The sequence below is a fragment of the Chroicocephalus ridibundus genome, chromosome 2 (assembly GCF_963924245.1).
Source record: "Chroicocephalus ridibundus chromosome 2, bChrRid1.1, whole genome shotgun sequence".
Classification (NCBI taxonomy): domain Eukaryota; kingdom Metazoa; phylum Chordata; class Aves; order Charadriiformes; family Laridae; genus Chroicocephalus; species Chroicocephalus ridibundus.
Window position 1 is genome coordinate 18,840,918 of NC_086285.1, and position 20,350 is coordinate 18,861,267.

General features: G+C 40.0%; 1 protein-coding gene across 3 annotated transcripts in view; it reads right to left on the minus strand.

The window, feature by feature from the left end:
• Nucleotides 1-20,350, minus strand: part of APBB1IP (amyloid beta precursor protein binding family B member 1 interacting protein) — a 66,999-nt gene that overhangs the window by 33,760 nt on the left and 12,889 nt on the right. For all 3 annotated transcript variants that reach the window (XM_063324622.1, XM_063324621.1, XM_063324620.1), the window contains exons 2-7: nucleotides 17,264-17,335; nucleotides 16,075-16,162; nucleotides 13,997-14,289; nucleotides 8,584-8,661; nucleotides 5,595-5,754; nucleotides 2,418-2,539 (exon numbers count right to left, since the gene is read on the minus strand). In XM_063324622.1, the coding sequence (XP_063180692.1) occupies nucleotides 2,418-2,539; nucleotides 5,595-5,754; nucleotides 8,584-8,661; nucleotides 13,997-14,289; nucleotides 16,075-16,162; nucleotides 17,264-17,335 (813 nt within the window). The remainder of the gene's footprint in view (nucleotides 1-2,417; nucleotides 2,540-5,594; nucleotides 5,755-8,583; nucleotides 8,662-13,996; nucleotides 14,290-16,074; nucleotides 16,163-17,263; nucleotides 17,336-20,350) is intronic.

Genomic DNA, 20,350 nt, shown 5'->3' on the forward strand with positions numbered 1-20,350 from the left:
CCATTCGTGGAAAGGTCTTTTACTGTGAGTTCCCTGCAGGGTAAATTATATCACAGAAAGGGCAAATGTGTGCCTGTCTTCATGAAGAGGGGGACACCTGAGGATTCTGCAGATGTTTTTTCTAAAATGTATTAAAAACACTTTCAAAAATTCTTTTCAGAAAAAAGCTGCATAAAAATATCAGAGTACTGCATGACAAGAATGACAATCTTCAAAAAAAGCCACTGGCATTAGCTGAGCAGCATGTTGCTAGCACAGACATAGAGGATAAATCCTGCATTTCAAAACCTCAGTTCCTCCTTAGAAAATTAAACATGTTTAATTACTTGTTGTTTAATCCATACCAGGTATATAGCTAGTTCACAGAAAGAAACAATGAATATTGGCACAGGTCACAGACCTTATCCAGAGGTCTGCTTGTTTTAGCAATGCATCTGGACATCTCTATAAGATTTTTTTTAAAGCATGTAATTGCATCAAACCTCTGTAATGAAAAATTTGCACCACTAATTTGTCTAAGAACAAATTGTAGGCATCCAGCTACCTTTGGAATTTGCTTTTTTTTTTTTTTTTTAACAGAAAAATCTGCAAGTTACAAAACTGTGGAATCTCCACAGAACCTCTGACAGAATAAGCACTAAATAAGACCCAACAAAGAATCCAACTGCTGCATTACCACCACTGGCTATGTCAAAAAGAGCATTTTGCAATTTCTGTACTCACAAAATGAGTTTACGAGGCAACCTTGACTAAGCTAGGAGGCAGCGCCTGAATATACTGAGAATACAGTATCAGAGCATTGGATTTCAGTTTCTCATTGGTTACACCATAACTTCCGTAAGTAGTTAGTTAGGAAATCACACACCCTGCCTTCCACCAACTCAGCATTTCCACTTGGTTTACCTTTTCAGGGTCTCACTCCGGATAATGTATTTTACCATGTTTCATTCTTTAATGTAAGCTCTGTCTATACAATGCTGATTATTTTCTGCCAAAAAGACAAACAGCCGATATGACTGTAGTATTCCGTCTGTCTCACAATGTTTGAATTTACTAAGCCTGACAGATGGTTAATTACTGGCAAAATATTTCAATAGTGTGATAACCACAACTGATCCAGTTTCCTTAGGCTGTTCATTTTAGAGCTTATCACAGAGGGGCTGAAGGACTGCAGACATGTCCAGATCAAGCTCAGCATGTCCTGAGATGGGAGGACAGAGCTACACCCTTATTCTGGTTTTGGTTTAGGTCATGTTTATTTCTAAAGTTCATTGCAATCAAAATGCCCAGAATCTTCATCAAAAATTTACATCCTGCAGGAGGTTCTCAGACTTGCCCTAAGCCACTTGCCCAAGTAACACTACTAGTGTAGGAATCAAATGTACAATCGAACCTCTGCTGCTAGGTATGTTTATGTGTATTAAAGTATGACATCTTGAGCCGTCATGTATGTTTTACTTCCAAACTTGCCTTTGCTGTTTCATGTTAAAAATCAACATCAATCCATGTACACTGCAGGATAAGTTTTCTTTCCCTGGCTGTGGATACTTGTTATGTCAATGAAGGAAACTTCCTCTCTGCAGGTTTTATTTGAAACACTGGCTCATCCTAAAAAAACCAACTTCCTAACGAGCAGCTTGGTGAGACTGGCTGCCAAATTATATATTTGACTCCTTTGTTCAGCAATGCTGAATTGCTCATTTTTCTCTTGCTGCCCTCAGGAACAAACCAGATGCTCAGTGAGCTAACAGACCACTGAGAAGGGGAAAAGATGCAGTGCCCCAGAATCCATCAACTGTGTGTGCTAGGGTGTAAATATGGGTTTGACCACATATCACAGGAAATAAATCAATTGTGCATACACCTATCCTAAATAATTTCACACAATTCAGTACGCAGACCCTCTTTTTACAAAGTCAGTGTGCAGAAGCTACTGTTCACCCAATCCTTCTCCCCAGTCTAAATGAAATCCAGATAAACTCTCTGTAGTACTCAACATATTCTTAAAGAAGTTTCACGTGCAACTGTCAAAAACTGGATCTTCAAGGAAATATTGATTTTCATCAGTAAAAATTGTGGAGAAACTGTAGTAATGACAAAGGCCAGGTTTTCACAGGTGTGCCATCTCACCCCAGTTCTGAGAGCTGTGCCTAAGCAACAGCTTGCACCAGTGGAGAATTACATGCTTCATTTTTTACCACTGCAGACGGGACTTTAAAATAGTATCAGAGAAAAACAGAAAGCACTAATTTTCAAATCCTTGCATTCAATATTCTGGGTTTTTTTGTTGAAAGTACAAGTCTTGCTTTCTCTGATTCCAAACTGACAGAGCCGAGAGCAAATTACTAATGCAATAGACAGCATACAGACTAAATGACATAATTTTAGACTCTTATCCAAATACCATATTAGCTTACCTGCGGATTTTTAAATAAAGCGTATTTTTCACTTTTTTCCAAAAACAGAATCTTATTCTCAGTGTCTCGAGTCCAGTCTGACAACACTTCAACAACGTTTTCATGGTCTTCAAAAAATCTTTCTGGAGAGACAGAACAGGTAATGTAAGACATTCAAACTCTCTCCCCCCTCCTGAGGCTGCAGAAATTCCTGTGTAAGAATGTAATTATTATCTTATGTTCACTCAGAGCTGGACAGCCCAGCACTCTTTTCCACTGCACATAAGGGAGCAAAACCACATGCAGACAGTGTCATGTGGAAAGGCAAATCAGCTACAGAAGATACCTTATGTAGCTCTCGCATGCTCCTGGATTCCTCCTGCACCTCTGTGCTGCTGACCAAAGACTGCAAAGGATGGAAACAGTGACCCACTAGGAGCAGACAGTTACACCCATGTCTCTCAATGGCTTTCTGCTTTTGTTTGCTTTTGTTTTTTTTAAGGTTTGCAGTATGACTGAGGGGGTTATATATTTGCTTTGGCTACTGAATTGAAAAAAAAAAAAAAAAAGAGTAAAAACTTATTTCCTTGTCTTTTTACTTATTGGAACAAATGCAAAATTGCTTTTTGTCAGCAGGAAGAATTATATACACTGAAAATAAAATGTTTTGTTTCAAGCAACTGTATTTAAAAACAGAAATAGCAAAAGAGAGGAAATAAGAAGACAGAGACTGATGTGAAGATGTACTGTTTCGCCCAGCACCTCTGTAGTTAAATACTCCACCAGAGATGTGGGAGATGTAGTGTCAGTTCTCCCCCTTCCTGAGCTGATCTGAACCCAGACCCTCCACCCAGGAAAGCCACAGGGTATGCTGAGGTTAGGTAACTCCTATCTCTTCTTCTGCGGTTTCACTTGTGTAAAGTAGCTGAACAGTCACATAAACCCCCTTTGGAAGGAAAAGGAATTGAGCTTAATTTAACAGGTAATTTTGGAAGGGCCCAAACTGCATTTTTCTACAAATTCAGTATTGGGGCAGGGAATTCACCCAGCTCCAATTTCCTGTATGATTTTGGCAATGCCCTGGGAACATTTGTACTCCCATTTCAGTGGTCTGTGGTGATGACATCTTTCAAGGACCTAGATTGGCCTAGTATAAGAGGAGATAACAGAGCACGCATGTTGTAGTCTTTCTTTAACACTTCTTGTTCCTTTTGACAAGGGTTCACTTGTGAATTAATTAAATTCACAAAATGAATTAATGTGAATTAACTAAATTTACAAAGTGAGATTAGCTTCAAGGCCAGTTCATATGTACACAATAACTTTTAACAACACAAGAAATATAACACTTTTCATTTAGCAACTGATAGTTCGGCAATGCACTGGCAATATAAAGCACTATATAAACCCCAAGTAACTATTTGAAGGGTAAACAGTATCTTATAGTCCAGGATAGCCGTAAAATGATTCTCAGGTCATAACATTAGTTATTTAACAATAATTTTTGCCACATATACTTTTGTTTGTTGATTTCCAGTACCAGGCTTTTCTTGTATAAAAGGTATGATCTTACCATCCTCAGGAGGGTCTTTTTTATAATTATTGTTACAAAAAAAATTCAAAACTGGATGCCTATTATAAAGGAAACACTCTTCATTGCAAAACACATGCTGGTATGTACAGCCCAGTGTTATATCACCGTCTCACTACTGAGATTTGTGATATTTAACATGCAATTAATCTAAAACTGTAGTTTTTATTTGCAATGATCGTCTTTCAAAATAACACTATATATAAGGTAGTCTGTCAAGGAATTTCTGATATAAAACTAGCTTGGACTTTCAGTTCAGCCTGAAGTATTTGCTGCTCAGATTTTCTTCTTCAAGTAAAAGTAATTTTATTCTCTTGAATACTAACATGGAAAGCAGGCAGAAAGGGCAAGTACAGAGGAAAGCCTCTTCTAAGCATGTAGATAGTAATAGAGCTATCTAGAACTGCCAAGAACAAAGAATAGTTCACATAATTTTGTTCAAAATCAAAACAAACTGCATGTTGCTGTGCACTGGAAGCAGAAGAAAGAATATGTACCATTCCATCCATATCAAAATTCCCTTTTGCAAACAAAAAGGCTCCATTCCCAGCTAATTTGGACCTGGTGATAGACCTCTGCATCAGGAGTTCATAGACTTTTCCTTTTCTCTTGAACCAAATACTGATTTATTTCCTTTCCTACTCTTCTTCTGTCCTGGCTTTTAAAATAGGTTTTATTCATTATGAGAGTAATTCCTTACTATACCCTAACCCTAACCCAAAGCATCTAGCATTAGCTGGGACTAAGGTAAGACAAGTAATTTTTACTTACCAAAAAAAAAAGTCTAACCATTAACCCCAATGTTTGTAGCATATGATCTCCCTGATGCTTTCAGTTTTAATTGTGTGATAGGGAATTCAAAATGTCTATCCAATTACGAAGAAACACAGGTACATTCTTTTCAATGATTATGGAGATTCGGAAAACAATCTGTTTATATGCTGTCATCCTAACACTCAGAAATGTTTGTCCAAGTGACAGACGCTAGACCAGAAGGAGCAACTTTCCAAGACAAGAAAAGAGTCTAACATTATTCAAAGTGATATTTGTGACATTTCTAGGGTTTAATGATATTTCCAATAAGCAGGTACAAAAGAATGCAGCAACATTGCTTCATGTATCATCTTAATGGAGTAGAAAGAACAGATTGGCAGTTAATGTCTCTGCCATTCTTACAATCAGATGAGTATCTCCTTGCTCATGAGCAGTCAGGCTTTTTCCAGCTTTTTTTTTCCAGTACGTAACAGCCTGCTGACAGCACTTCAGCACTGCATCCTCTCTTCAAAGAGTAGAGTGGAGTACTGGTGTGTTTGGGTCTGTCACTGCCTTGACAAACACAGTGAAATTCACATGGCCCCTTCATTTTGTGTAAACTAAAATAATGGAAATGGTGGTGGGCAAGGAGCCTTCTGCAGCTCACAGCACAAACAGAAGACTCGCTTCTACAGCAAGAACGGCCCAAGTACATTCCTGCAGCATCCCTCACCTTAGAGACTGCAATGTTCCAACACCATGGGCAGGAGAAATGTTATTAATTATCTTTTCAAGATTATCAATAGCATAGGATGCACTATATTTGCTATATGCTCTGTCACTTCATCACTTACCAATTTGCAGCTCTGGGTACATTTCATACAGACACCAATCGACGTTGCAGTCGCAATGGGTTTTCTCAAAGAGATTGTCTAAAACATCCCGTGTCACCTGACGCTCATCCACCATGAGCGACTTTGTGCTGTTATCGTACATGTGCACCTTGACAACAAGCTGAGTACAGAGTCACAGAAGAGTCAGTTAATTTCAGAAGCAAGTAAAAGGCTAGTCTGAATCTGCTAACACAGATAAGAAAGATTAAGGCTGAAGGTTATTACTGATTCAAAGGCACCCTGTCCCACAGTGAGCTGAGGGAATAAAACAGCTTGGAAGCTTTCACATTATATTACCACCAAAATAAAGACCTTTTCTCAAAAAAGGAAATTGAACCTTGTCCTGTGCACGACTTCAGGAAAGGTGAAATTGCTACGGAGAAAATGCAGAAGTTAATCTCTTCTCTAAATCTACTAGATGTGCAATTAAGGAAAATGCTTGATAAGGAAACCACGTACAATAGGACAGCGTGTCCCTTAATGCAAGCTAGATATGCAGAAAGTTTAGTTTTAAATGAGAAAAAGAATGGAAGAATCTTGCCATGTCAGCAACAGACTAACCTGAAATCAGACTGTACTAAGATGGGCAGTAGTCCAACACCCATCAATAAGCAAACAGATGAGTTACTTATGTTGACCAAATTAACCTAAGACACTTACTATTTCTTCCTTCTATGAAGCATTTGTTAAAAGAGAAACAGTGTGCGCTTTTCTTCAGAGAGGAACAAAGCAAGAAAATGCTGAAGTACATAAAATGTGATAAAGAACTGCAAATACATTATAAGAAAGTACTTAAAATGGTCCATTAGTATTGAAAACAGAATAAAAATTGTCTACAGGATCTGTAGATGGAAATTGGAACTAAACTGGTGAGTTGGGAGGATCTCTCCATATAGTCTTGTTTAAACAGCTCCTTATTTTAAAATGTGTGCATAAGAAGCTTTGGTACTATAGATAAAGATAGACGCAGAGAGTGATGATCCCCAAGAGAAAATCTACACTACCTCTGAAAAGTAAAAGAAAATGTAACAAAAAATGTAAACTTGGTTTGATTCCAACCCTTGTAAGTATCTTCCTCTTTAAAATAATCAACTAGCTATAGTGCAGTTTATAGAGAAAAAGAAATATTGGACGTGCATAATTTAAAATGTGTCTGGGGAAAAAAGGGTATTTTTGTGTGGTTATAGTTGACTGCTCAAAAACATGCATGCATCTTCCATCTTCACAGAATCACAGAATGGTTGAGACTGGAACACACCTCTGGAGGTCATCTGGTCCAATCCCCTGCTCAAGCAGGGTCACCCAGAGCCCGTTTTCCAGGACCCTGTCCACATGGCTTTTGGGTACCCTCCAAGGAGGGAGACTCCACAACGTCCTTGGGCAACCTGTGCCAGTGCTCAGCCACCCTCACAGTAAAAAAGTGTTTCCTGATGTTCAGATAGAATCTCCTGTGTTTCGGTTTGTGCCCATTGCCTCTGGTCTTGTCACTGGTCACCACTGAAAAGAGCCTGGCTCTGTCCTCTTTACACCCTCCCCTCAGGTATTTCTATAGATTGACAAGATACCCCCGGAACCTTCTCTTCTCTAGGCTACGCAGTCTCAGCCTTTCCTCATAGGAGAGATGCTCCAGTTCCTTAATCACCTTTGTGGCCCTTCATTCATTGGGATGGAACTCTCTTGATCTTGGACGAGGTGATCCTTGAATACTAACCAGCTTTCTGGGGCCCCTCTTTTCTCCAGGGCCTTATCCCATGGGACTCTTCAAAGCAGGCCTTTGAAGAAACCAAAGTCTGCTCTCCTGAAATCCAGGGCTGTGAGCTCGCTTTTCACTACCCTCCCGTCCTTCTGCCTTCCGCTTTCAGTAAAAGAGAGAAGACCAGTTTTCTTGACAATTATTCAGTCAATTTAGAATTCATGAATGACACAGTAATTTCATTACAGAGACACAAGAAGATTAAGCCTTACTTCTACACTATGGTTCCAAATATTCAGGGTGGAAAAAAGGAAGTGGGAAAAAAAAAAAGTCTTAAAAATAAATGTTTCCTCCAAAAGGAGAATTGCTAACATTGCAAGGAAAAGAAGGTGATCAATGAGTAGTCATAACTTTAGTTACAGAGCTTTACAAAGACAACACCGGAGAAATCCTCTCAACACATTCTCTCAGAAGTAGAATTTGTACATGAACGTAAAGTGTTCTGTGGGAACCATCTCGAGTCTGGACACCCCTGAATTTATTGGAAGCTTCAATTCTTCTGGGTAGCTCTGTGGGCTCTGATCTACAGCACTTCCCATCTCCTATTTGAGCAAGACTGAAAAGTCATGACTGTTTTTTCTTCACATGCATTTTTCAGAGTTACTGAACATTTGCAGCTTCCGTTGAGTTCAGCTGGAACGCTAGATTAGGATGAGTGGGCATAATTACATGACGCACTACAGCACTGTGCAGACACGAGCTGGAAACTTCCTAATTTGTTCACCTAAAATAATTTCTGTTATCCTTGTACATTACTGCACTGCTGTGAAAAGGTTTAGCAAGAAGACCCTCATTAATTTAATTGGGATTAGCTAAATCCACATCCACTGTAGAAGAACAGTTTAATACTTCTGGAATTAGCACAGCATAAGTAAGCAACATTTTTATGTACATTCCACTTTCTCTAAAGCAACATATCAAAACAGCAGGCTTTGCCCCAACATTGGAAAAAAAAAAAGAGGCAGAGCATTACAAGTCCTCTTTAAAAAAATAAGTCTCTCAGAGGTAGCATTTGCCCAGAGACTTATATTCGGGCAGATGACAAGACAGCTTCACAGAATATTTCTGGTGTCTCAAGTTACAGACAAAATATGAAAAACCCCAGCGATTTTAGTAAGAACTTTATTATTAGGAAGAATGATAATAGATACTTATCTGGTAGCTCTTATGGTAGCATTTCACTATTTTAAGGCTCACCTTTTTAACTTTGGCTTCCTTCAGTTTCTCCAGCGCAAGTTTAATCTTGTCAGCTTTAGCCTGTGCCTCTCGTTCTTCCTGAAAAGACACAAGATATTTGGTATGCTTCTTGATAAGTAAGGCCAGCAGTTTATGTTTACTTGAAAAGAGTTGTTTCTTGTTATTTATATCCAGAACATAAGGCTTGTTATGGGAAACTTCATAGTTACAGGGAATCCCCAGCTTTCCTTGAGCTATCATCCTTGAGCCAAAGCTTTGATTTACAGGTCCAGCGCTTCCTTTTGTTGCCCAGTCATACAGCTCTTACTGGATGTGCTCCTCAAATGCTACAGGAGTGCCTGAAAACTGGACTATTCTATGTTTCCATATGGGTTACAGTTGATACAAAAGAGAAGATGAAAGAAGATCTAGCCTGAATGAAACAGCACTGTGGATGCAGCCACTTGGAAGAAAACTCGCCACTCAATAGGGTTAAGAGAACTAGAGTTTTTAGGATCTTACTGAAAACTTGGCTTGCAATTATACCGCTTAAAATTTTATACTTACTGTTAAGTACATTCATTTACTTGAATTCTTTCCCTTGCCACATATGAGCTTTTACTGCACGCTTACTTACTGGGAGGAACACCTCCTTAAACTGGAGGATATCATGGCTTTTTATTCTAGTAATGGACATACTCATATTAACACAGACACAGTTAGACAGAGCACTCAAGTTAATTCCAGCTTTTGCTGAATGACACAGTAAGATTCCTAAAAATCTTAGTATCACCTGGCTCTTGTTTTACAAAGCAGCTCTATCAATATCATGCTCCTCTCTTAGTATCAGTGAGGTTTGTGATCCAAGACAACTCTGGATGCCCAGCGGCTGAGAGTTTTAGGTACATGTACCAGATGCTAATGCCTACTGTTGCCTCTGTGACTGGTGTATAGATTGTGACGATTTCTTTTTGCCATCTGTCTTCCAGTAGTCTCTCCCAGTCACATACAAAATTGGAAAACTACATTTTGGACAGCAAGTAACTGTAGCTCCTGTGGCTGCCTTGGACTGTTAGTACTACTGGAGGGTTCGGTTTCTTTCCAACTTTAAATCCCTGCTTCCTCTATTGAAAACTGTCTTTCCTTTCTTACCTCTTTGCTGATTTTTGCTGTCCCTGTTGCTCTCTCTCACTTTCGCAGTTTCCTGGGCGTAGGATTTTGTGCTACCGTACTCACAGGCAAATCCAACTTCCAGTCAATGACTGTGGGAGAAAGTTCCTGCCCTGCTTCCACACAAGATTTTTCTCTGTGTTACCTTCAGCCTCCATTTTCTACCCTAAAGTTGTAGTTTTAGTGGGTTTTGGACTAAGAGAAACCAAGGATGGCTGTAACTCATAGGAGATGCACTTGCAAGAAACTAGACTTAACTGAGCATTGCCACCACTACCTTCTTACAGAGGTATCATAGAATCAAAGCAAAAAAAGAGCTAAGAAGGTTATCTTATTCATCCCAAGCTTTGAGGCAGGTTCAACCATAACTAAAGTACTCCTGACTGACATCCCTCTTGCTGAACTAAACATCTTTTGTTTTATCACTGCCTCTCCTGGATACTGGCGTCCTTTATGATGTTAAAAATACCAAGGTGAGGTGTGCAACTTGAAAGAGATGGCTTCAAGCATGTTTGTTGATGTCAAATTCTCCACTATAAATGCCAGGCAATCAGTTTAAAAAAGTCTTGTGGTTTTTTTTTTTCTCCACAGGTATGGAAATTTGCATTGCTACGGCTCAGGGATGCTGAACTTTGAGAATTCAAGAATAGCTTCTATAGTTGAAGAGAAGCTGTTGGACAAAAGTGGCTTTCGCAGTGAGGCTGACCGTTCTACAGAGGGAAGAGCACACAGCCTCTCACACTATGGCCCTCCCCTTACCATCTCGAAATACCTTTCCGCAGGAAGCAGGAAAAGCCTCCTAACCAAAGTGGTTGAGTGTGGTGCGTCTGCGTTTTCTGCTGAAAATTTTAGGCAGGTATAACTCAGGCTTCACATGCATGCGCCCTGTGTTGAACAGAGTTCACACATTGTACAAATCTGTGTAACAGCTCTCGCCTGAAAGCCTTCATGTTTTCATAACCTTTGTCTTAATGTAGAAAAAGGAAATGATACAAAGTAAATAAGCTATCAGATGCAAAATTTTAGCATCTTTAAAGAAATGCTTTGACAGCCTAACAGATTTGTTTTCCCACTACAGTATCGTCACCACATTTTCTGGATCTTCAAACAGAAGCACATAAAAGTAATCCAAATAATATCATAGAAAATGTAGAAGCCTTATTTAGCTTAAGGACAGGTTTAAAAAGAAACATCAGAGTTGATGGAACCTCATGAGACAGCCCTAGGCTTCCCCGAAAGAAAGGCTGTACTTCTTAATTTTGGCACACTTAAAGGTTAGAGAATAGAGTCTTAGTATCACAGGTGCACTGGGAATAATTAACACTACTCTTATTTGACTACAGACAACCAGAAGCGTTAAACAAAACATCAGCCTTGACTGGCTCAAGAATCACTTATCAACAATCCTGGCTAACAGGAACATGGATTTTGATGAAACAAAATACATTCCATTGACAGCTGCATTTAATTCTACTGAGCAGAAATGTCATGTCAAAGTAAATACTAACCAAGCCAATAAATATTAATTAGAAATCAGTTCTTTCGATATTAATTTTAAATGGTTATTATCTCCATCATTCACACCACAACTTGTGTAATAACCCCATAGGCACTTTTGCGGAGAGTAAGCCACGCAATGGGTATGCCATCAGAACTTGAATACAACCTGTATCAGAAAATGAGGCAAGGGTTGTGGGAGAAAGCAGAACCAGTGCCTTAATGAGGAAATCAGCTACTGCAGACAGTTTCCTTAGAAATGTCTCTACCTCCTGTTTCCATCCCTCTCTGGCCTCCCCCTGTATCTGGAAAAATACCAGAAAACACTGCTAGACATTCAACTCAGCATACAGTCTCAGAGAAACACTTTAATTGAGGGAGACAGAAGTGACTTCCAGCTATGTTTTTGCATATAGAATTCCAGCTGTGTTTAGCAAGTGTATCCTCTTTTCACTCTGAAATCTTGTTTGACCCTCAGGTAATGCAGGATGCCAGCTAAAAGAGAATTAGCTCAGTACAAGACTCAAGAGAAAGAACCGTGTCGCATTGTTGATTTCAGTGAGCTTTAGATCACAGCATCATAAAAGCGCTGTTTGGAAGAGAGGTCTGGAGATCTGTAGTCTGGCTCCCTGCCCAAAGCAGGACTGTCACCAACACTAGATCAGGTCAGCCATGATTTTGCCCGGCAAATTTTGGAAAATCTCCAAAGAAAGAGAAACTTTGATCTCTCTGGGTCGCCTGTTCCAATGCTAAACCACTGCCTGAAAAGGTTTTCCCAATGTCCTCTCCAAAACTACCATCTTGCAATATGTAGCTGTTGCCCCTTATTATATGACCTAACACTACCATGGAAGAATTTGTGTCCACCAGCTTTGTAGCTTCCCTTCAGGTATTTTTAGGCTGTCATTAGATCACTCCTCTGTCAGACTAAACAAGCCTAGCTCCCTCAGCCTGTCCTTGCTGGCCCCTGATCACTCCATGCCCCTGGCCATCCCAGTAGCTGTCTGCCGGACACTCTCCAGTATCTCCACATCCAGAATGGGGTGCAATATTCCAGGTGTGGCCTCACCAGAAAGGAATAATGGTTCCCTCCGTCTGCTGGCCATGCTCCTCCCAACACAGGCCAGTTTCCCATACTGAGATGACCTTGCACTCGCGGGTCTTGTTCAATGTGGCATCCACCAGGATGCCATCTCCTTTTCAGCAGAGCTGCTGCTCAGCCTGTGGCCTCCTAAACTGTACAAATGCATGGAGTTATTTCACCCCAAATGTAGAACCTTGTACCTTGCTGGGTTTCTGAGGGTTTTGCTGGTCCAGTCCTCATATTTCTCAAGGTCACCCTGCACTGAAATTCTACCATTCATCTTGTCAGTCAGTGACTTTAAAAGCATCTTCAGCATATCTGCAGATGATTTTTTATGTCATCACTCAGGTCACAGATGAAAATGTTAAAGAATACAAGCGCCAGTGTTGATGCCACTTCTTACCAGCCAGCAAACCATTGATTACTACCCATTGAGTCTGGTAGTTTGGCCAATTTCAGCCCAGCTAACCAGCTACCCTTCCAGACCATACTTCCTCAGATTCCAAACTAGACTATTTAGAAGCTTGGTACTTCCTTAAAGGTCATGAGTCTAAATCAAGATCAGGGCGTGTTTGTAGGACAATGGGTAGAACTTATCTTGATAGTATCTCTTCTATATCAATTATACTAGTTAAATAAAAGACTTCAGCTTCTGAAGCTGTCCAGCTGCTGTTTTTGCAAATGTTGGTATTCCTTTAAGATCGGAAGTTAACTATTATCTTTGAGATACAGAAAAATGGTGAAGTTCCTCCCACGCTTACAACTTTCACTCTTCAAACAGCACTGAAAGGACCTACGCACCAAATGAAGCTTTATTCAGTGAAACACTTTTTGTGTAATCAGAAAAGTCCTCTTCCTACAAAATTTTCTGTTCCTTTAGCTAAATATGTCTGCTGTATCATGCTAAACACAGGGGCAGCAGTGATGTTGAGGTGATTCATATTCAGTTTCCGTGGACTTTTAAACTGCAATGAATTGCCCATGGTTTTAAACAAAACTGACCAGTACAGGGTCAGCATGGGCTGACAGAGCACTTTTCACGTTCCCTAAAATCCTTCCATTCCCTAAATGTAAACACCTTCTCTCCATCATAGTTACTATGCATATGAATACTGAAAGAGATACTTTTAGATCTTTCGTGATTTCAGATTCATGGGTTTTGGGCTGCATCACTCTTCTAATGCACGCATGCTCCCCACAGGGCTGTGACAGGGCAGAATTCTTACATCATCTCCCTCTCCGCAACCTCATGTCAAAGAAACAAACTTCTATGCTTCTACTAGAAATACCAGATTTGATTTTAGTTGTTAAAACAGCTCTGCAAGAAACACAGATGTGGAGGAGGTTGTGATAAGTATGAAATTTTAGTGTACAGGTAAGCCAATTGTTTATAAATAGTACCTACTGATAACTTTGGCACCTCCTAAGTAAAGTGCATGTGTCCCATACTGCAGATGGTCTTCATTACTTCCCTTCAAAGACAAGACCAAGAAGAGCAGAGCAATTCTGTGTTGGGATTAGGAGAGGTACTTCTTGTGCTCAGCCTTGCACCCAGTCTCCTAGCAAATGTTGAGTTTTATGCAACTGAACAGCTTTTCCTATTGCAAGAAATAAGTTAGGCCAGGAATGGATCAAAATTGCAAGAACTAGCGAATGCTTAGAACAGGTTCCACCCAGGCTTACCTGGGTGAGTGGCTCAGGAGGAGGTGGTGGTGGTGGTGGTGGAAGCTCTAAATCAGGGTCTGGAGGTGGAGGAGGCAAGTCATCCCCAAACCGTCCAGTAATGGTAACATAAGGACTTGATTTAGAATAAATGTCACTATCCAAGCCTCTTGAAGGCTGAGGGACCATACTTTGCTGGTTGCCAGAAGAATTTTTCTGGGCTTGTAAAGTTCTCTGTTCAACATCATTTATGTCTGCTACAAGATCAGCCATTAAAGCATCCAGGTCTTTGTCCTCTAGGGCACTTAGGGATTCTGTAAAGAAAACCACAAAATGTGTCAGAGTGAATGCAATGCAAAACATTATGTTTCCATTTTAGTGGAGATTAAATTGCAGAAGGCATGGTTACTCTAAGTTATAAGGGTCATGGGAAAGGAAACCACATTTTAAGTGGGTTCAAGAAACAAATGTGTTTTAGGAATAGCCATTAACCTGGTCATACTGAAGTTCAGAGTACAAGGAACTCTATAAATACAAATTAAACAGGACAGGAAGCTTCACTTTCAGTGATACAGTCTCAGGCCCTTATGACGTTACGAAACCTGGCCCTGATCCAGCAAGGTTTCTGGACACATGCTTAATGATATGGATGCAAGAACTTCCATTAGCTCCCATTAGGCTATTTACTTATCTTAAGTACATACACAAAATCTTAGCGAGTTTTGGTATAACACACAACGAACTGTGTAACTGAGGGCTACATCAACAATATCTTCATATATTACTACTATTCTACAACTCCAAAATTAACATGAAGCAGAATCAGAGAGTTCTAAGGCACCAGAAATTGTATGGTATCATTTGTAGCACATCAGTGTGATCAACATCTGTGACACACCCCATGTAATATGCAGGGTTTTGAGTAGTCTTTAAGCAAAGAACAAACAAGACAGTATCTTTTCAAAAGCATCTTATCAACCAGATAGAAATATTGTAACTTTTGCTTTCTGTCTTCTACTGTGTTAAAAGTGTAAGATAAATTCCTATACTGGAACTTCATACGCAATTTCTTCTTTGGTTGTTTCCACTAGCCACGGTATAAGAGATCCTGTGGAATAACATCCTGTAGGAACAATTTAGCTTTCTAGAAAAGAAGGGTTCTTTAAGTACCAACAGATTCAGTGGTTTAAATCTCTTTGAAGAGTCTAGTTAAAATAAAATAAATCACAAATTGGGAAAGCTTTAAGTGGGATATTGCAAAGGGATGGAGAGCACTGAACTAGATACTCAAAAATGCTAATATAGTTTAACAAAGAATAGGTCATTCATCAGGCTAAGTGTGAACACGTCACTAGACCATCTCAGTTTACTCTGCTTTGCCTGTTATGCTAATAGAGTATTTTCATAAGCTTTTCTTTTCAGTGGGAAAGTTGGCTTACGGTCCTCTTTGTTTACATACCTCTACCCACTTTGCTGGTAAAGGCATTAGGTAGATTAATACTGAAATGATTCTGGGACAAAAACACAGGTTAAAACCAACTCAGGCAAATGCATACAACCAGCCCCCAGTAAAAAGAAAAAAAAAACACAAACAAAACCAAAGGATAAACTCCCTTGTTTGGTTCGTCACACAGCCTCAACAAGCAGCTGTACATGCAAAAGTGACAGTACAAACCAGAACGAGAATAAGCAATGTAAAGTGCAAGCAGCTGAAGCCAATACTTCCACCAGACAAAAATGCTTATGCAGCTCTGACCTCACATTGAGGAACTTTGTCTTCTATTAAGCTAAATCTTTACATAAAAAAGGTTGCATTTTAGAAAGTTTTTCTGGGGACTTCTCATTTTTATTTTTCTCAGACATTTTAAAAAGTCTGACTCCTATATAAGACTGAGCAATGTCACTTTGAAAATAAATTGGGCCCTTTGAAGTTTCCTAAATCGAGACACACAAATATACCTCTCCTCCAGCAAAACTGTTTTTGTTTTGGGTTGGTTTGTTTTCTGATCAAGGGTGTTTGAAGTTTTTCTTATCATTTGTTGCTGTGAGGTATTTTAAATAAGCATAAAAAGCATGAAGGCATCCATTCAGATACTTACCGTTTAAATCTTTAAAACCAACTGTAAAACTAAATTCATTGTTGGAGACCTTGGGGGATGGCGGTGGTAGAGTCTCCACTCCTAAACTCTGTTAAGGTAGAAGGAGAAAAAAAAAAAGGTATCTGATGACATAATTACTATTACAGATATTAACATTTGTAAATCAATTACCTGAATTTGTCAAACGACAAGCAGTCTTTTGTTAATTTTCAAGGCATAATAATGAAATTAAATTACTCTAAATGCCTCCCTCTTTATATAGATATATATATAAAATAAAAATGCATGGTTACAAAAAGCCTTTAAAAAGCAGAAAGGCTACCAAGGGGCAAAGTATTGTGATTTGACAGCTAAGAAAGTCATGTGAAATCACACAGTTTAAGCACAACTCCTATTCTGCGTCGCAGCATTATTGGTATTTAATTTGACAAGCACTGGGATTCCCGAAGAGGAAAGACCGCTCAAAGCAGAGGCTGTAAGCAATCAAACTCACACGGTATCCAAGATGACAGCTTAAATATTTTCAAGCATGCGTTTATTAAAATACAACAAATTTATCATCCTTGTGAGGTTTTTTTAGAAATAAAAATTCTCCTTTCATCAAGTTTTGCAGGAAGTATTCCATGACTATAGGTTTAGAAATAGGTTCATGCTGTTTTATAGTTTCCTCTCAAGGGTACATTCTGCACTTGGCAATAACATCTCTATAAATTCCTGAATGCCACCCTAGCTGTAACTTAGTATTTTGCCATAGCTAAAGATTACTCTTATGCATATATTCAAAATGTTGGTTTCATTTACAAAGTTTAGATTTGACACTCAGGCTACATCCCATTAACCCATGTAAGCAAAGCATTCATACCTGAAAATTCTGACTCAGACTCTTCCTGTTTTGACAGAATCTTTCAGTTTCTTGGAACTGAGTCCAGAGGAATTTAAATTGCTTATTTGCTTTTTTTGGAAAAAGCGTCTTTCATAAGCAGTTAGCTGTCTAACAATCTAGCCTGCACTGATATTACCTTATTCTTCAGGCCACTTGTTTTAAATGTCAAGCACAGAAAATTAGTTGAAGGTTTTTCAAAATAATTTATCTGTATTTATTCAGAGTAAAGGTACATGAAAAATGTAGAAAAGTTGCCTCTTTTGTCTAACATATAATAGCTATTTTTCTAATCTTAATATTATATACCTGGGTCAGCATGTCCATCTCCCCAAGTAAATTGCTGAACATTTCATCTATATCATCACATGTTTGCTCCATCTGAAAGAAAAAAATCCACCGACAAGGAATCATCACAAGTTCATTTCAAAGCCAGCAATGGTCAAAAACAGAGGATATGTAACATTCATTTATATTGTGTTCCCAATTAACTTTAAAACAACTGTTCACGACTTGGAAAAACCTCCATCCATAGTTTAGAGATAACTACTAACAGATCAGAATCTCAATCCCGTACATGCTTAAACACACCCTTAAGCTCTACACTCATTAGGAGTTCCAACAACCTCCTGGTGTTATTTACATATCATAGGAAGTCATTAGCTAATAAACCACGGTTGTATTTTAAACATCAAAGAAATGTAGCTAGTGAGAGATGGTGAGGGAAACAAAGTTTGAGGTTGAGAAATTCCTGAATGCTTCATCTTGAAAGCTTGCTTTCTTTCGCTTAGATGACTAATATAACAAGAGTTTACTACTCATTACCTAGTGCAGGACCTGGTTATGGTTAAGTACATGACCAACGGTTTGTCTCAATACTTCTCCCTGTTTTCTTTCAAATACTAGAGCACTGAGAGAACTCCAGTCTTACCTAACCTCAAGACATCTGAGGGAGAGCACTGAGACAAAGAAAATGGGTACATGCTGCATGACAGTAAAATGGTGGCTCTTGTTGCAAGAGGGGGGCTTGCGAGGACAGCACCATACGCTGGTGGTGCTGAGATACTAGGAAGACACAACTTCCGTAATAATTCTCTTCCTCTTGCTCTAAATTTGTTCCTTTGAAGGGAGAGAAGTAGTGTAAAAGGGTGTCTGACACAGAACACCGGCAGAGACAAGAACTATAAACGTCATTTTCTTAAGAGGCTCAAAAAAATTCCCCGCAAGAGATTGAGAACTCTGGTACTGATCACATAAAACTGGGGGTCAAACTAGGATCAAACTTTAAACATATAAGTAGTCCTATTGGTTCACTGGGTTTGTGTGCACCTGTATTAGGTTTACGTCACAAGGTTTTGGTAGTGGGGGGGCTGCAGGGGTGGCTTCTGTGAGAAAACACCAGGAACTGCCCTCATGTCAGAGAGAGACAGCAGTTCCAGCTACCTCCAAGTTGGACTTGGTGCTGGACAAAGCTGAGTCCATTAGCAATGCTGGTGGCACCTCTGCAACAACATATTTAAGAAAGGCTAAAAAAGGCTGCGTGGCAGCTTTAAGAGAAGAGAGAGAAAATGTGAGAGAAATAGCCCTGCAGCCACCAAGGTCAGTGAGGAAGGAGGGGGAGGAGGTGCTCCAGGTGCTGGAGCAGAGATTCCCTTGCAGTCCATGGGGAAGCCCATGGTAAAGCAGGTTGTTTCCCTGCAGCCCATGGAGGACCATGCCGGAGCAGATATCCACAGTGCAGTCTGTGGAGGACCTCATGCTGGAGCAGGTGGAGATGGCTCTGAACGAAGGTGCAGGCCATGGTGTGCCCACCCTGGAGCAGGCTCCTGGCAGGAACTGCAGCCTGTGGAGAGGAGCCCACACAGAGCAGGTTTTCTGGCAGGACCTGTGACCCAGTGGGGAACCCACACTGGAGCAGTCTGTTTCTGAAGGACTGTACCTTGTGAAAGGACCCATGCTGGTGTAGTTCTTGAAGAACTTCAGCCTATGGGAAGGTCCCACGCTGGGGAAGTTCATGAAGGACTGTCTCCCATGTGAGGGCCCCTACACTGGAGCAGGGAATTCATGTGTGGAGGAAGGAGCGGCAGAGACAAAGTGTTACAAACTGACTGCAATCCCCATTCCCCGTCCCCCTGTGCTGCTTGAGGGGGAAGAAGTAGAAGAGTTGGGAATGAAGCTGAGCCTGGGAAGAAGGGAGTGGTGGGGGGAAGGTGTTTTTAGTTTTGTTCTTATTTCTCATTATCCTATTTTCTTATTAATTGGCAATAAATTCATTTCCCTATGTTGAGCCTGTTTTGCTGAAAGATAATTGATAAGTGATTCTCCCCCTGTTCTGCTGAGGAGTGTGAGTGATAGATTGGACTGGTGTGCACCTGATGGCCAGCCAAGGTCAACCCACGACAGCACCTTACAGGATGAGGACCAACCTGATGCAGGAAAGCAATCAACTAAGGACAGGAACAACTCTAATGGCTACAAAAACTGGCAAGAAAGGAAGACCAGCAAGTATGATATTCTTCAGTCTTAATGCTTTTCTTTTAACAGAGCACCTTGAGACACGTAACTATTCCATAGTTAAATGACAAAGGCCACTAAAGTCAGTATCTGTTGTTTGAGAATTATTCAGTAGCATGTCTTTAATACGATAGTTAATACTGGAGCAATCTGAGCTGCTCTGCCTCCTTTGGACTTGGTATTTCTGGCATCTACATAAGCAAGATCAGCCTAATTTCCACTTGTCCTCTTACTGCCTGCGTTATCCCCGACACCAGGGATCATCATTAGGACATCATTAGGAGTAGGCATGTACATCTTTCATCAGCCAGGTTCAGGGCATATTCTACCTGATTTAGACTTATTTTTTTTGTAGCTGGTATAACTAAAAAAGGCACAGGCAACCAGGAACTGTACTTTGAACTTTCATGTTTCTCTCAGATCCCAGAAATCAAAGACTTCAAGATTTGGGAACTGGATACTATTAAAGACATTGTGATAGGATGTGGTTGGCAGGACTAAGGGTCACCCTAGCCCAATGGTAGAGATGGCACAGCTATGCCCATGTAACAGGGAACACAGACCACACAGGACTGAGCGAATGGGCAGCTAAATTCACCTTATCTGCTTCATTTCCACCTGACAAACCCGCAGTGGATGGCTCACTCTCTCTGTATGTATCATAGTTATCATCCAGAGCTTTCCATAAAAAAATTCCATTTCTGTAGATTCAGCAGTATACTGGTTGGGTAAATGATTAGTGAAACTTAATTCATTTATTTGAATCAACAGCTGTGTAGCTTCCTACACACCTGGCACTTGGAGAATCAAATTTCATAAAAAAGATAGATAAAATGGCACTTATTTGATCAGGCAGAGTGAAGTCTGATTTGCTATGCAACA